At 39.7% G+C, this 18,046-nt stretch overlaps 1 protein-coding gene across 1 annotated transcript in view; it reads right to left on the bottom strand.

Moving 5' to 3' along the window:
- Positions 1-17,747, bottom strand: part of PCNX2 (pecanex 2) — a 117,423-nt gene extending 99,676 nt beyond the window's left edge. Inside the window, exons 1-9 of the mRNA XM_081940126.1 lie at positions 17,341-17,747; positions 16,041-16,240; positions 13,715-13,832; positions 11,974-12,010; positions 9,453-10,724; positions 7,416-7,578; positions 7,062-7,213; positions 5,629-5,713; positions 1,870-2,005 (exon numbers count right to left, since the gene is read on the bottom strand). Coding sequence (XP_081796252.1) covers positions 1,870-2,005; positions 5,629-5,713; positions 7,062-7,213; positions 7,416-7,578; positions 9,453-10,724; positions 11,974-12,010; positions 13,715-13,832; positions 16,041-16,240; positions 17,341-17,493 — 2,316 coding nt within the window. The 5' untranslated portion in view covers positions 17,494-17,747. The remainder of the gene's footprint in view (positions 1-1,869; positions 2,006-5,628; positions 5,714-7,061; positions 7,214-7,415; positions 7,579-9,452; positions 10,725-11,973; positions 12,011-13,714; positions 13,833-16,040; positions 16,241-17,340) is intronic.
- Between the last annotated feature and the right edge of the window lie 299 nt (positions 17,748-18,046).

Genomic DNA, 18,046 nt, shown 5'->3' on the forward strand with positions numbered 1-18,046 from the left:
AAGAAAATACTGGGGAAAGTATTTTTATTATTTTATTTAGAAGCAGTTTGGTGTGGTGGTTAAGAGGTATTAGTCTGGAAACCTGTAAGTCCTGAGTTCTAATCCCACCTTAAGCAGAAAATCAGCTTTGTGAGTTGTAATAGACACTGTTTTTCAGCCCCAGGGCAGTGGCAAAGGCAAACCACTTCTAAAAATATGTTGCCAAGAAAACTGCAGGGTCTTGTTCAGGCAATCACATGGAGACAACACTTACTTGAAGGAGATTCATATTATACATACATACATACATACATACATACATACATACATACATACATCAGTGACGTGCAGTCAGGTGAGGCAAGTGAGGCACAGCCTCACCACTCTCATCATGGAAAAAAAAAGTAAAAGGAAAAAGCTGAGCTAGTTGCTGCCTCACCGTGGGTGACTCTGCTTAACCTCACTGGTGCTCTCCCTCCCCAAGTGTAGTGACTTCCTCCCCAGGCCCCCATTCATTTCTCTCTCTCACACACACACACAGCTGGATAAAACTATATAAAAATCTAGCCCAGCTTCACTGATTACAAGTTTGAAAAGGCAACGTGGCTCCACCTGCAATCAAACTACACTTGGGGAGGGAGAGCACAAGCGAGCACTGAGGAGACCACAGGAGGAGGCAGGAAGCCAGGCAAAGAGCCATGCTGTAGTACACACACTTCCCCCCAGCCTCTTTCTTTCGGAGGGCTCGGCTCTCCTCCAGCTTCTCTGCCTCTCCTCTCACCCCAGCCTGCCAGCAGGAGGTGGTGGGTGGGCTTTATTGTGTTCCAGGCATTTCCCACCCAGACAGCAGGCTGCATTTGCAATGGTGGAGGTGTTTGGGAAAGGCAGCAGGGGAATGGTGGGGGGATGGCAGAGGAGCTGCTTTCAAGCCACTGGAAACGATATCCAATCCAACTTTTGTGTGTGGGGGGGGGGTTGTTTGAGAGTGAGTGAGAGAGGGAAGGGGTAGGAGAGATAGTCCAATCCAACGTGTGTGTGTGTGTGTGTGTGTGTGTTTGAGAGAGGGGGAGGAAGGGAGAGAGGGAGGAAGGAGGGGAAGGAGAAGAAAAAGAAAAAGAAAGAAGGAGCAAAGGAGAAAAACAAATGCTGTCGCTTTAAATTGGAACTGAGCATGCCTGGCTGTGGAATTCTGGGAGTTGAAGTCCACAACTCTAAAAATATTTGAAACTCAGCACTGTGTCAGTGCCTCACCAGTCATAAACCTCACCGCACGTCACTGACATACATACATACATACATACATACATACATACATACATACATACATACCCTACATACCAGTGGTGGGTTCTGGATCCCGTTGCAACCAGCACGGTTGCAACGGGGCCTGGAGTCCACCACATGAACGCGCGCAGTGAGTGCATGCATCCTTATCTTTTGCGATGCCTCCTTGAGCCTCCGCAATGCTCCAGCTGCTCGGTGGAAAGAGCTCAGGTAAGGAGCTCGGGCGAGCAGAGTGGGCCCTCCAGAGCACCGTACTGGAACGGTACCCGGTGCTCCAGGCAGGCACCAGTACGCCCGTACCGGAGTGTACAACCTGCAACCCACCACTGATTCATACATACATACATTTATACTGAGATAAAATTTCTCACAACAATGTTGTTCTTCTTAACTCTTATGTTCCTTTAAAAAAATTAATCAAATCAAATTTTATCAGCCTCAAATTAGGTATAATAGCTGATGCTTAGTGGAAAATTAGCTACTCTTCCATTTGTGTGCTATTACACCAACCTCATTTGAAAGATGCAAGTTTATATAGCTAGACTGGAAGATATTCACAATGTTTTTTTTTTTTAAATGCATAGGTACTGAAATGTTACATGGTACCCGGTGGGTTTCAGAAAGAGCTCCCCGTGCCAGCATCAGTAAGAACTGTTGTTGCCGTGCCCTTCGTCCATGATCTCCAGTAGATGCTTCTTGGATCTCTGAGGTAGTTGTACTAGAGGAGCTAAAATGGATTTCACTGTACACATAAAGATAAAAAGAGATAAAAAGAATAAAATTAATTCAAAATTATATGACTAATAACAATTTGGAGTGTCTGCAGGGATTGGGTGATAAAGAAAAGTCAGAATGATAGGATCCAACCATGAGGTCAAAGCTGCCATCTTGATTCCCATTCACCCACGCAGACGCTCCTAAATCTATGGGAAAAAACAAGAGGCTTCAGAGACTGACTATATTAGCTGGCGGCTCCCCACAGATTCAGGGAAAATCTAATTCCAATTTGTTAACTCCAGAAGGGCAATTTGTTAACTCCAGAAGAGTGAGCTAAAATTCCTTCTACAAATGTGCCTACAAGTAACTGAAGATATTAGAATTATGCAAATAGCTCTCTTGTTCTGACCAGGTCACTGCTTATAACATCTGTGATATTTGATAACAGCTTAAACAATAATTCCATAGTTTGATTGATACTTGAAGGCTGTATAGATGCCCAGCCAACCAATCATGGAAGACAAAGGCAGAGCATTTTGTTGAGATAGGAGTTTTTTTAAATTGCTTCTATCTTATGCTTTTGGGATTATTGAGGTGCTTCAAGGTAAAATAGAAGCATACCCATAAATCAAACCGGCCTTTGGGTTCAGTCCCAAACACAGAGCAATCTTGAATTGCTTCAAACTATATTTTCAAAATTAAAATAGTCTGGCAGAATATCACCCTAGCTTTTTGGTTGCTATAGGTTCAACCATTCAAAGAAATAATAATTAAACCAAACAAGTCATGCCTTCGTATTACACATGAATGAAACATAAAGTTTGATTTCTAGGGAGTTTCTGTGCATAGCCGAATTGGCTAACTGCAAGAATATAGAAATAAAATGAAATAATAGTATAATCCAATTAATCCAATAAATGCAATAAAATTAATACAGTTAAAATCATTGAGAGTTCCTAACAAATATACAAAATTATTGTTGATTCACAAGTACTCTTCAAATGTTTATTTGAAAATTAGGCTACCTGACATAGAAATCAATTCAAAATCAGCTCTGGTAAGATTATGTGAATTGTCAGCTTAGCTAATATACTGGACTCAAATAGTGGAAGAAACAGCATTAACAGAAAAAGTGAAGTTTTAATGATGGTAATTTTAGATAAACATTTTAAAGACTAAATACCATTGAAAAAAATGGGATTTATGAGTAAGCATATATTGAATTGTATTCTATGACATTCCATTTACACTATGTATGAAATTAAAAATTATGGAATTTTGTGAATGTAATTGAAAGTGATTGTTTAGCTAATTAGTCTGTTAAATAGCTGTATCTTACATTTACTATTGCAAATTTCAGAATAGCTTAAGACTCTAAATCAACTGAGTATCTCTCAAAACACAACTTTTAATGTTATTTAATGTTCTACTTAGACTATTTGAAATCTGGTGTCTAACATGAAAAAGAAATCAATAAAATAGAAACTAGGAAGAGGAGATAAATACTTTCTATTTTTTCTTGTTCTTTTCCTTATGACCTTCAAATGATACATCTGCCTATAGTTGACTATTCTGTTAAAGATATTGACTGCCACCATGTGGCAAAGTTTTTTGCATTTACTTTCCTTTTTATTTGACTTACATGGCATGATCTGATTTTACATAATCCCTCCTTCCAGTTCACAGAGTTCTTAGATAAAGGTCACACTAGCCAATAATTCAAGGAACTGCAATCCCAACCATACCTGACAGATGCCAGATAAGGTAAGACTGACCTATAACAAGAGTTTCTCAACCTTGGCACCTTGAAGATGTGTGGGCTTCAATTCTCAGAATTCCCCAGACAGGATTTCCAGAATTCACCACCCATCTGCTGGCTAGGGAATTCTGGGAGTCCATACATCTTCAATTTGGCAAGATTGAGAAACACTGATGTAGACTATTAAGTGAGAACCAGTGTGGTATAGTGGTTAAGATGTAGGACTAGCACTCTGGAGACCCACCTTCAGGTCTACTCTGAACGTTTACTGCAGACTTTTGGCTAACTGTTCTCACAGGTTAACCTATCATGGAGGGACATTGTTGTAAGGGAAAATTAGAAGAAGGAGCATCAATATATGCACTTTGAAGGAAACATGAGATATAAATCCAACAAATGAATTCTATTTTCTTTGGCTAACCTACTGATGATAAAATGTTAATATACTGAAGTATCTTGATACATAATTGAGTAATTATGGAGGGAAATGTCTATAAAGAATGCTTTTTAAGAGATGCTGACTGAAATAATACATTTGATTCACAAACACAAAGAAATCCTAATTTCCATCCCATCAAGGGAAGAAAGCTCATATTCATGAAGGAGACTTTTCCTGCCTTCTCCTACAACCTCTCCCACTTCGGAGTTGGGGGACAAAGTTTCAGATTTGGCCCAAACTATGCCTCCTGGTTGGTAAAGGTCTCTACATGGGCTGAAATTAATGCCATGATAAATGCACCCTTGAATGAGGAGGTACTGTTATTCTCACTAAAAAAAAGACAGTAGGGCATATCGTCAATTTTGATATGCACAACCAAATCATGAGGACACTAGTCCTCTTCCATTGTTAGGTGGGATTATACTTATGGTAAGAGCCATGGTGACACAGTGGTTACAATCTAGTACTGTAGGATAACTCACTGCTCATTCCAGGACTTCAATTCTGAGCAGCTCAGGGTTAACTCAGCCTTCCATCCTTTCAAGGTCGGTAAAAGGAGGAGCCAGATTGTTGGGGGCAATATGCTGACTCTGTAAACAGCTTAGAGAGAGCTGTATAGCATTGTGAAGTGGTATATAAGTCTAAGTGCTATTGCTATTGTTACAGACCAGGGGTGTCAAACTCAAAGCCCAGGGGCCAAATCTGCCCCTGAGAGATGCTTAGATGTGGCCCACAGAGCTACCCTGGAAACAGCCTGCAGTGCCTCTGCCAGTGAAAACAGAACTCTGCTTTCGCTGGCAGAGGGTTGCAGGAGGCCAACACAGCCAAAAATGGAGCTCAGGAGCCCGTTTTCCCTGGCACTCAGACCACTAAAGGTGCCACCAATATGAAAACATCAAGCTGGCCATTCCCACCCCAGCCACACACCCCCAGCCCCCCCAAAGTCAAATACAACCCTGATGCGGCCCTCAATGAAATCGAGTTTGACACCCCTGCTATAGACTATCTCTATTGCAATAGAAACTTACATCACAGGAAAAAGTTGCAAACACAGAACAAATGTTCTACTGGCACAAAATTAATATCTTTGTTAAATTGTTTATCAATTTATCAAATAAAACTTATTCCTTTACTCTTATCCTAGATATTCAACAGTTTGATTTCATAATAGAGTAGATGTGTTATATAACCTGTTCTGCAAATAAAAAAATCTTAAGTTCAAATACTGGTAACTATAATTAGAAGTTGGAGAAATACTATGATTTATTGCAGGAAATACAGAGCCTGAAGCAGAAAATATCTAAATTATTATACAACAGAATCTATGTCATTCACATATGGACATTCTATGAAAATGATATTCCCATTCTTTAATTTTGGAAAACTAAGTAACCACTCCAGAAATGAAATGGAGTCATCCCCCAATCCAGCACATGAGGAGTTTACTTACTGAGCATTGGAGATGCAATCATAGATGGGTGAATTTTCAATATTTCCTTCTGCTTGACTCCTTAAGTACAAGGACCTCATTTCTCCTTCAAATAAAAGGAGACATAATCTGTTGAGCAATGATCTGCCATGTACTTAGTTTTATAACTGGGAAATTATAAAATTAGAAGGCCAGCTTTCTAGAAATAGAAATCCTATCTTAAGGTATCCTTGTCAATGACTTGCATTCTCTGAGCTCCATCTGATAAGACAGATTTCAGCACAATTGTAGCTGCTGCAACACATTTTAAAATGTTCCTTGCCACAGCCCTAGCTCTGGCAATAATCCTCTTGTAACATTGCACCTGTCCTATTTCCAGGGGTGAGATTCAGCTGGTTTGGACCAGTTCAAGCAAACCAGTAGCTCCGATAATCAGCTGAGAGCGAACCGGTTTGCTCCAACGATTAGGTGGGCCCGCATGCCTTGCGTTTTACTTAACTATATCCTCTCGGCTAATTAGCACGGCAGAGCGGATTACCACGCCTCAGCTGCGTTACTCCCCAAGAAGTAACTTGGAAGGTAAGTTTTGGTAAAACTGCACACACGATCACCGAACCGGTTAAACTGGCAAGATCCCACCACTGCCTATTTCCATTTTATGTACAGGTATCTACACCTATATACTGCATGATTTGGGAAAGCTTCAGTGGACAAATCACAACAACGGCACCTGAAAAAGTGTTAGCAAGTTTGTTAAAATGTAGATTTGGGTATTAAAATTTAGTTCCAGAGCTCAACTCTGAAAGAAAGAGTGGGGAAGCTAGAAGGAGAGAAGTTCGTAGACTGAAGTGGAATTGGGAAAATGTTAAAGGGAAGAGAGCAAATGAAGTCCATGTTTCATTAAGAGAGTATGGACCAGTGCTGCAGCTAAGTGTCAAGATTAGAATGTGGATGGTCTTGAGTCCTGGTGGCACTGACATTCCTCCCAAAGGAAAGTGTAGAAACTACTGAAGCTATTGCCCACAGAACATTCAAATATTATGGAGAAGAGTTTGTGGAAGAGGAAGAGAAAGGATGGCAAAGAACGAGGATGGCTGTTGCATGGAAGCCAAAGTGCAAAGGGAGGAAAAGCGAAGGGAAAAAAAATAAAGCTTGGAAGAAGTTAGGAGAGAAGAGGAGAAGAGAGGAGAGGACAAAATCTTGGATATTATGAAGCAAAATAAGACGGGAGAGTCAGGAAGCTATGAAAGGGTTATTGCTGTGGGGAAAGTAGGAGGAAGGTGTGTTGGATGTTTGCTCTCTTGAGTAATTTGTAAAGATAATAAATGTGGGAAATAAATAAATGCACACATACATACTTGGACTACTTATCGGGCATATTTGAAGTGCTGATGATAACCTTCCAAACTTTAAATGTAAAAGAAAAGCTCTCCCAACCCCTGATGTGAGGTTACCATTTCCATCTATGAAGGAATAGATGTGCATTGCATCCACGGACATCTCTTCTTGCACGGATGTTTCAGGCCCACTTATGACTTGCAAGAGGGAACTGTCTGGCTGTGAAGTTACCCGATAAATGATCTGTCGTTGTCTGGTGCTCTGATAACTTGTCAAAATATCAATAGGAAAAATGGGGTGGGGGAGAAAAGAGTTTCAAAAACAGCAAGTGAAATCTTTCTCTTCCCCACCCAAGCAATTTCTCATAAAACCAAGAAAATAGATCAAATGAAATTTGACATGAGTCATTTTATAATGGATATGGCCAACACATATTACAGTATACTTGAAAATGAGAACTTAGTTCTTACTGGGCAGTGAACTTTATTGATTCTGGGATCACTGGATTAACATTAGTACAATCCTGAGTTTCCATATCGGTTTTCTCCTGTTTACAGGAACCATGATTTTCTTTTTCTGCACAATTTTTTCCTGTTGTCAATGCACCCTCTTTTTTCTCTCTTAGAAAGCCATCTGAAAGACACAGAGAAAACTTTCCATGTACCACCTAGAAATTTTTGGGGTTGTATCCCCCCCCCCCGAATAAAAAGGTCTTCATACCACTACTATAGCAAACATCAGACCTTTGAAAATCAATTTATGATCACATTAATTCATGCCCCACATTAGAGATCAAAGTTAATAAATGTATTGGGCTAAGCACTTACATATGATGAATGAGGTCCACTAGGGATGCTGAAAAGTAGCAATATAACAAGTATTAAATGAATCATCTGCTGTCGTTTCCTTTTTGCTTGTATGGATTGATGGCAAAGTGATTCATAACCTGAGTCTGTAGGAAATGTGACATTAAATCTTTCCTTTTCCTCCTTTTCTGTCTCTTTGATTTTACTGTCAGCTTCACTTCAAACAGGTTTTCCTTCTCCTGCCTTAAATTCTATACTCTCTGTTTTCTTCAGACATTTCATGCATGCATTATACTGCCTTATCCTATCTCTGGGACAATAGACTTCTCTTTTTTAAAAAAAATATCCTATTCATTTATTATCTGTTCTCCAGTTTAACCTAATTTCTTTAACCTGTAACATTGATTGTTTTGATAATACAATATTTCAAGTATTCTGTTGCTACCTTTCAACCTCTAGATCTCTATGATTCTTATCCACTTACTGTAAATATTGGTGAAAATTACTTTTCCTAGAAGTTGATAGAACCACATATGTAGAGACCTGCTGCCAATCTAGTCCAACTTTTTATGTTATTCAGCAGCAGTCAATCAGATATATCTAGGAAATTCAAAAGCACAAACAATAGAACGGAAGCTCTCCTCCCACTGTTCTCCACAATCTGATATGTAAGAGACATGCTATATATTTAAGGAGATACTAAAATGAATAGAATGGAAAGACAGATCATTCACAAGTTTATGTAATCATCCTTTAAGATCACCTAAATTGGTAGCCAGCACCAAACATCTTAACATCCTTTATGTTTAATTTATTCATTTTGATAGATTATCCTAGATTTTAATTTTGTCAGTTTATTTAGGAAGTAGCTGAAAATTGTTTTATAATCTGTAGTTTATTTTGCAATCTTTGACCAACAAGTCCTTCTGTTCAAATCTGTAGAGCCACATCCTTTTCTTGCATTAGATAAATTAGGGTCTGAAAAGATAAATATTATGATACAGAACTGGAAAAGCTGATTTGGAAAGGATTTTGGTATAGAAGAGGACTTCTATTTTGTGTTTGTGTGTGTTTGTTTTTGTGTGTTTGTTTGTTTGTGTGTGTGTGTGTGTGAGAGAGAGAGAGAGAGAGGGAGGGAGATTTTACATACACACACATTTCTAAAGAATGGAATCAATTGCCTATAATTGTAAAAAGGGCTCCATTTGCTCTCCTGGAGAGGAAACTAAGATATGTAACAAAGAGTAAAAACAGCAAAAAACAATTGATATTCACTATGCACCAGAGAGTTGGGTGGCTCTAACCAATTCAAATGAATGAATGAACACTATAAAATGATATATAAATCTAAATTCTACTGCTATTCTTAAAGCCTAGTAAAGAAATGTATAGTTTTTTTTCCTAACCCAGTAAAAGACCAAGATTAAGATAAGCAAGGAGACAATGTGTCTTCTTAAAAACTAATCAAATATGGTACCCAATATACATCTAATGAAGCCAAAAAACCTTATCCATCTTATATCAATTAAGAATTTATTGACACTTATTTATGAACATCTAATATTTAATATTCTAGAGCATATATGTATATTTATTGGTGGCTATTGCTTTTAGCATGAGTGGAAACTGCCTTTATTGCACATAAATTCCTCACATTTCTTGTATGCACTGGAAACTAATAATTTGAATTATGGACTGTACCTCCAGCTAGTCCTTTATCTTTGGCAGGCTCTGCTTTTAAATCTGGTGCTGTTGGCTTTGAAGAGTTGATGGATTCCAGCAGTGAAACAAATTCTAAGAAATTTGATTCATTTGGTATCTGCCCCTCTTTGGCTTCCAGGTCAGACTTTGAGGTGGGCAAAAGTTTTTCTTTTCCACTAACTGTCTCTGACGAGTTCTTACTTAAAAACACATCTGTCCCACTATCCACACTGAGAACACGAGCGTGTCTCTTTTCATGAGTTGTTTTATATAAGGGCACCTCCAAGTTCCACTGGCCTTCTTCTGGGTCTTCTAGAATTTCAGAAGCATTTTCAGGACACATCATTCCTTCACGACTGTTTGATGGATTGTCACTGTTTTCCTTTCCAATATTGTCTTGTTCACCAGATTCATAGCCAGAACATTGATTAGAGGACACATTTACATTTAAATTCTCTGGGGTTCTCAAACTTTCACTTACTTCTTGAAAACCATGGCCTCCATTGTCCTCAGATAGATCAAAAGTAATGACAGGGATTATCATTTGATTGTTGCCTTGTTTACTGTCTTGAACTGTCTCTGCCACAGCAGATTCTGGATCTGAACCAGATTTCTCAGCGCTTGACCGTTTCATGTGATGCAAGCTCTCTAAATCAGTAGCTGAGTTATGGGTGCTACTCATGGTGATAACTATTTTAATGGGTTCATGTAATGTGAATGGATCCCCAGAATGAGAACTGTCCACGATTGCAACAGCTATCTCACTTTCTGATTCATCAAACTGTGCTTTTGGGTCATCTATATAGGGAGAGCTTTCTGCAAATCTCTTAGTCTCCACAGTATTGCACTGAGGAAAACCAGTTCTTGTGCTGTCTTGAGCTGACCCATCCAATAAATTCTCTTTCCTTAAACACGTAGTGTCATTTAAATCCTCTAAAAAGCGGACAGGACTTTCCATGTTCCAAGGCTCAAAAGAAATGCCTGTTTTTAAAATATCACACTGGGATAAGGAAAGATTTGGCATTTTTTTAACAACCACATCTTTATCCAGAGGAGCATCCTCTCCTCCCGTATAGTTAGAAGGTTGTGCCTTCTCTTCTTTTTCATTTGATCCACCATTGATAACAGTCTCCACCGCATTCGGCTTGTCCACTATTACTGGTGTGGTGGAATTTGGCATACACGTCACAGAAGCAGGTAAAATATCAGCTTTGATGCAGGGTGAGGTCAACAATACCGATGGGACAGGTTGTTCTTCTGAAACCAGTATGCCTAGTAAAAAAAAAAGACAGAGAGATACTACATATCAAAGATATATGAAGCTTTCTCAGAAAAGACATTCCAGAAAAATTATTTAAGATTAGCAGTTAATGTGCCCTTAAATCCCATTGCTTGGAATGGAAAGTGAATATGTCCCAATTTAAATTGACAGCACCTAGTATTATTTTTGAGAGTTAGAATCTACAAGAAATAATATAGATCAATAGAAAATCATGAAAAATATATTCAGTATGTAACATTATTTTTTAAAGGTAAAAACCACTTATTTATTTGTTTGTTTATTTAATTTCTATAGCTACTCAACTTAGTCAATGACTCTGTCTTCAAAATTCAAAAAATATTGCTGTTAAAAATGCTGAAAACACGAATGAAGGCAAATATATGGGTTCCAGGATAATGATGCAAAATAGAATTTGGGTCGGTCTCTGGGATCAGAGAATTATTCTTCCGAGCTTTTGGATTCATGCTGAAGTCCTTCTTCATGGAATTTCTCTAATGAAATATGTGCTTTGGGCTGCTTTGTGAGTTGTTTATGGGTTGTTTTCCTATTGGCTATTGATGTATTGACAGCTGGTGATTGGCTGTCGTTTCCTTGAGTTGCCAAGCCCTCGGCTCCTAGGTATTTGATAAACTGGTAGTAATTCAGCAATCCTGTTAACTGATAAGGGGCCTGTTTTCTGGACTTCAATTATTTCCCTGGATATCTTTGTGCCTGCATGGCCAATGATCTTAGTTGCTGTAAAATGAAATGTATGTCCTTCTTCATTGCAATGTGAGGCTATCAATTAGTTTGGGTCTCCTGGTCTGACCACTTACTTGTGTTTTTGCAATCTGGTGCAGAGGGGGTATTCAGCAGGTTCTGACCAGTTCTGGAGTGGAAGTTTTGAGTAGTTCGGAGAACCAATAAATAGCACCTCTGACTGGCCCTATCCACATCTATTCTCTGCCTCGCAAGTCCCAGCTCATTAGGACGAAATGGGGATTTTTCAGTATCCTTCCCCTGCCAGGCCCATCAAGCCATGCCCACCAAGCCATGCCATGCTCACCAAGCCATGGCCACAGAACCGGTGTTAAAAAAAACTTGAATCCCACCACTGATCTGGTGGTTAGACAAATGGGGAGGAAGCTAACCACCAGATTGCAAGAACACATGCAGTCAGACCAAAAGACCCAAACTCATTCACAGCCTCACATTGCCATAGTTGTCCACCTCTGCTATATAATATTGTTTGAAGCATACCTTTCAGATCTTCAATGGTTTCTTGAGCTGGCAGATTCTGAAATGAAATACATCAATTAAAATGAGGTAACTGTAAATGTACCATTACATGGGTTTCAAAGCAATAAATAATGTAATTATGTCCCATGTTCCATTAAACCAATGGAACCCCAAGATTAATGAATAAAATCCTTGGATTTAAATATACAGCAAGAAAGCTTGCCAGACAAACATGTTTACAAGAAAGCATGCGGTATAGGCATTGGGTTATCTGTTTTGTTCAGACTGTATTTCACAATAAAGAAAGAAGTTACCAATAGAAGAGAATATTTTCAGCTCCGGGTTGAACTGTAGGGTGCACTGATGATATTACCTAGATGGGTAATATAATGTCTGCAGGAAAAAAAGCAGGCTCAGGCAGCACCAGGAATTCCCACAGAAGGAAGTTAAATAATTCTGACTAAAACTGGAAATTATAATGTGGGGAAGCATATCATTCCTGCTGATTGATACAGAGCTTCTACTATGATGGAGAACTAATCCAGTGAAATACCGTATTTTTCAGAGTATAAGATGCTCCGAAGTATAAGATGCACCTAGCTTTTAGGGAGGAAAACAAGGGGGGAAAATCTGCCCCTGCCTCCCAGCAATTTGCCTCCTTGCAGCAAACAGCAAACAGTACAGAAGATATACACTGTTTGTGGTGTTACATTTCAGACTGTACTTGTACAGATGCTGTTAAAATTGATGTGGCTTTCTGGAAGTATACATTATTCTGTTATTTAAAAGAAGATACAATAGCACTCGGCCTCATCAGATCAAGCATTTATTTTAAAAAGCTTCTTGTTAAGTTGTCTAGAACAATAATAAAGCAGTCTTTAAAAAATAAGTCTAATAATTTGAATATTCTATAGACATTTATAGTTATTGACCTACCTCCTTGCAGCAAACAGCCTGTTTCAGTTTAGCCTGATTAGAAGAAAAAAAAATCTGCCTCTGCCTCCCACAATTTGCCTGTTGCAGGAAACAGCAAGTTTCACTTTAGGGGGGGAAAGGTGCATTTTATACTCCAAAAAATATGGTAGTTAAAGTGTTAAATATGGACCTAGATGTCCCAAGATGTTTCTATTGAACTATGAAGTTTTCTGGCTGACCTTGGGATAATCACTCTTTGTTAGACTAGGCTCTAAATATAAATAAAACTTTTCAATTTGTTTTGTTACAAGACAGCATTTTTGTGAAGAAGCAGGGGACTTATTAGACCAAGTACCAGATTCAGCTTAACAGTCTTCCACTCACTTGAATACTCATTTCTCAGTGCTGATGACATTTTCCCACAAGGCCCAGATCCAAGGTTTTTTTTTTTTTAGTTTTCAATTCCCCTGTTACTTTCCATAATTATTTAGAATTTGGGGCCATCATGCTTTCAAGTTTACTTCTAGAGTAATTGCCAAAATGAAAAACACCTAGCGTTTCATGAATGCCATGAGGAGAAAATTCCACTCCCTTTTCTAAACTCTTAGTGGAATGAAGCAAAATGTATCATAACAGCTTCCCTGTTCCTGCTTCTCTCCAGGGGTAACATGCAAAACCTTGGAGCACAATGTGTATATTGTTTTATTAAGAAAAGAAAAAGAAATGGTGAGAGGAGGGTGATATTTTTTTAAAAAACCCATATTGCATTTGTTGTTGTAATAAGGCACCAGTGGCATATATAGAGTGAAAAATACAGGAATATTATTATAGAGAAATGTTTACCAACCAGGCTTCCCGAAGGGTAATGAGAGAGAATAGCCTGCCCTTTGATGCTATTGTGGATGGTCGATGTTGAACCATTATGCTTAGTCTCTTCAACTGCACCATTGTCTCCTATGTTATTGCTGTTCAAAATAATGCATATGCAAAAAAGTTAGTAATCATTATTAGATAAGGAATAATTCATTTTCAAAGATGCTGTGCTTATTACAAGCTGATTCAGAAATGTCATTAACTTTCTTAAGGGATAATTTGAAACAGATGCCTCATTGGTTCTAGATAAGCATCAACTAATCTAGGAAGACCCAGCCATAATGGCATGGTGACCAAAAGCTTTGTAATTAGAGAAGGTTCACGTTCCAGCATTTCTTGCTTCAAATCAGAGTTGAACTGTGGAGTGCTCTGTTGATGTTACCTAGTTGGGTAATAAAATGTCTGCAAGAAAAGAAGCAGGCTCAAAGAGCACCAAGGACTACCTATTAACTCTTTATATACCCAGTTTAATGTTGTTAATACACTTAGTGTTTGAGACTTGCTGTGTCATCAAAGCACAATCAATTCAAAGTTCTGTAACAAGGGACAGAAATATTTTTGTTACAATTAATAATAAAGAATGGAATGGAATGGAATGGAATGGAATAGAATAGAATAGAATAGAATAGAATTCTTTATTGGCCAAGTGTGATTGGACACACAAGGAATTTGTCTTTGGTGCATATGGTCTCAGTGTACATAGAAAGGCAAAATACTTTCGTCAAGAATCATAAGGTACAACCAAGGACCCCACAGAAATAAGTTAAATAACTCTGACTAAATACTGGAAATTATAAGGTGGGGGGATGATGATTGATACAGACGTTCTCTGCATTCAAATAGTTAAAGTATTCCCATTGCAGACAACCCTGGCTGACCAAGATATAATAATAATAATAATAAATTTGAATTTATTAGCCGCTCCCTTTCCAGGCAGGACTCGGGGCGGCGTACAATGGGCATATAGAACATAAAAACATGTGTACAAACACATAAACATACAAAAATACAGAGACACACATGCACGGAGGAGGTAACCAATTACATCATTTAGACAGTTAAAATCCCCATTAAAATACCCCAATTGTAAAAGACCCAATGTACAATTAAAATTTAAAAAGACAGTCAGGAGGAGTGAGAGAAATTACGGTTGAGCCAGGCCAGATAATTGAAAGAGGTGGGTCTTCAGCTGTACACGGAAGGAGCGGAGGTCGGAAGTAATCCTGATGTCACGGGGGAGGTCATTCCACAGGGCTGGGCCCATCACAGAGAAGGCTCTGCTCCTGGGTGTCGCCCCCCGACACTGTTTGGCGGACGGCACCCGGAGAAGTCCCTCTCTGTGTGAGCGAATTGGTCGCAGGGATGTGTGGGGCAGGATGCGATCCTGCATGTAACTAGGCCCTGTGCCATGAAGCGCTTTAAAGATCATAATCAAAACCTTGAAACGCACTCGGTAGACTACAGGAAGCCAGTGCAGCTCGCGCAGGAGAGGTGTTACAGGGGAGTATCTAGTCCTCCCCATAATCACCCGCGCGGCCGCGTTCTGGACCAACTGCAGTCTCCGAGTGCATCTCAAGGGAAGCCCCATGTAGAGAGCATTGCAGTAGTCCAGGCGAGACGTCACTAGCGCATGGGTGACTGTGCGTAGGGCATCCCGGTCCAATAAGGGGCGCAATTGGCGCATCAGGCGGACCTGATGGAACGCCCCCCTTGCCACGGCTGTTACATGGTCATCCATGGACAGCCGGGCATCTAGGAGGACGCCCAAATTGCGCACCTGTTCCATGGGGGCTAGTTGCACGCCCCCGATGGCCAGAGATGGAAGCACCTGGTTGAACCGGGAGGCCGGAAGCCACAGCCACTCCGTCTTGGAAGGGTTGAGTTTTAGTCGGTTGCCATCCATCCATATATACCAGCTATTTGATTCATGTAAGGCAGCTTCCTATGGATCCTTTAAGTTTTTAAAACATCATCTCAGTTTGTTTCTTGTTATTGGACATAATGAGCTCTGATGCAAACAGGGGTGTGCATAGTATTATTAGAAATATGGCAGTAATGCCAATCAATTATTCTTCAAGGAATAATTTTTATTATTTTCCTAAAATAGCTGTTAGCCATGATCAACAAACATGTTATGACTGGATAAATTTCTAGCATCCATTTGATCCCATAGTTTTGGAATAAGTGATTTATCTGTAGACTCTTATCACATGTGTGAAGTGCATATTTTAAGAATACACATATTCTTCAGAATGAGTTCAGGTGACACTCAATAGCCTTGTATAGAGAAGTAAACTTACCTGAGATTTTTATGCTGAATTGCATTGTCTCTTTTATATTTTTTATTTTGTTTCCCTTCCTTACAAGGGAGCTTTTGTTGAATCATCTCTCCTTTGTCAAACATCAGGTGCAGGCGATAAGAGATCACCTTTATTATCATGAAAAATAAGGTCACAGAACCACAGTAGATGATAGCTGTGATGGCAGTGGGGGGACATGCCTAGACAAAAGAATAATGAAGTCAAGCTCATCATCAAAAATGATATTTAAATAACATGATGATTAATACTGTTGTGCTTTTTTAAAACAATAACTATAATTATACAGCTGATATTTGCCTTGTTCCCTTGCTAATTGTTTGAAATGTGTCATCTATAGAAGCCTGTAGATACCCTAGCATTGTTCCTTTTCAGGTTTTAGATATGAGAACTAGGGTTGAAATACAATCATTTGCTAATAGAATTCATGGCTGGTGAATGGATTAGAGATTATAACTCAATATGCTAGTGATTGTCATATTATCATTTTTCTTTAATGTTAAGAAGCTATTATGCTTTGTATTTATTTTATACTTCATTTTTTGGTTTAACTCTCCAAAAATAATGTTCGTGCATGCATGTGTGAGTGAGTGAAAGAAACTTTACTTGAGCATGTTAATGTTGCAAACCAGACCTTAGGTACTATACCCATAACTGACAGAACTACCTATTAACTCTTTATATACCCAGTTTAATGTTGTTAATACACTTAGTGTTTGAGACTTGCTGTGTCATCAAAGCACAATCAATTCAAAGTTCTGTAACAAGGGACAGAAATATTTTTGTTACAATTAATAATAAAGAATGGAATGGAATGGAATAGAATAGAATAGAATTCTTTATTGGCCAAGTGTGATTGGACACACAAGGAATTTGTCTTTAGTGCATATGGTCTCAGTGTACATAGAAAGGCAAAATACTTTCGTCAAGAATCATAAGGTACAACACTTAATGATAGTCATAAGGTACAAATAAGCAATCAGGAAATAATCAATATCAATATAAATGGTAAGGATACAAGCAACAAAGTTACATTAAGCCATCACAGTTGATAAAACTTTTGAGATTCCTTTTCCAGTCACTGCTTTTTGTCTGTTAAATCCTTCCCCTCACACCTTTCCTCTACACCCAGCAATCTATCTAAAGTCCTCTATCTCTAACCTGGTAGATAAGAAGGCAACATGTGCCTCTTCCCCACATCAGAGGCCTACCAAAGGACCCCTCATCCTCCTCTTCCTTGTGTGCCCAGACCTTCCGCCGGCCGATCAGACTCCAGACTCACCAAGTGCAGCGCCATAGGCAGAAGCAACAAGAACAGCCAGAGGTAGAGATGGCAGCTGTTGGTGAATTTGCTTTGCTCCGGATCGTGGTACCAGCCTCCGGTCAACGCTGCCCAGACTCCCTGCCGGAGCAGCTGCACCGCCTGGGACACCATCGCCAAGCCCTGCTCGGAAAAGGCCGCCGGCTCAATCTCCTTGCCGTGCCTCGGAGCGGCGGGAGCGGCGGGAGCGGCGGCTCCCCCCGCAAAGACCCTTCTCGGCGTCGGGCATCACCCGAAGCTCCATGCCGGATGCTAGAAGGATTTTCCCATCATGCTGCGGTGGAGCCCAATCCACCAACCGGGTCTCCTGCTACCCAAGGATGCAAAGCAAAGGCGGCGTCTTTCTCTCGACTCCGCCCCCTCCTATCTAAAGATATGCTGCGGGGGAACAAGACGTCGGGACACGCTATGATTGAAGCGTTTTCCGGATGGAAACGTATTTCCCCTTCTGTGCTTCTGTCCCGTTTCCCTGTTAATAATTTACAGCTCTTCACTGTACATATTAGCATATGCTTGGCGTGTGTGTTGAGCGGCAAATCCCATCATTCCCCGGCAGACGGTTACTTGATGGGGGGGGGAGGGGGCGCCAGCTTGGAGAACATCTCTATCCTAGTTCTTTCTCCTTCCCCGATCTTTTCAACTAGCGTCCGCGGAAGTATCGCAGCTC

This window comes from Natrix helvetica, assembly GCF_964273705.1.
Source record: "Natrix helvetica genome assembly, chromosome: 2".
Taxonomy (NCBI): domain Eukaryota; kingdom Metazoa; phylum Chordata; class Lepidosauria; order Squamata; family Natricidae; genus Natrix; species Natrix helvetica.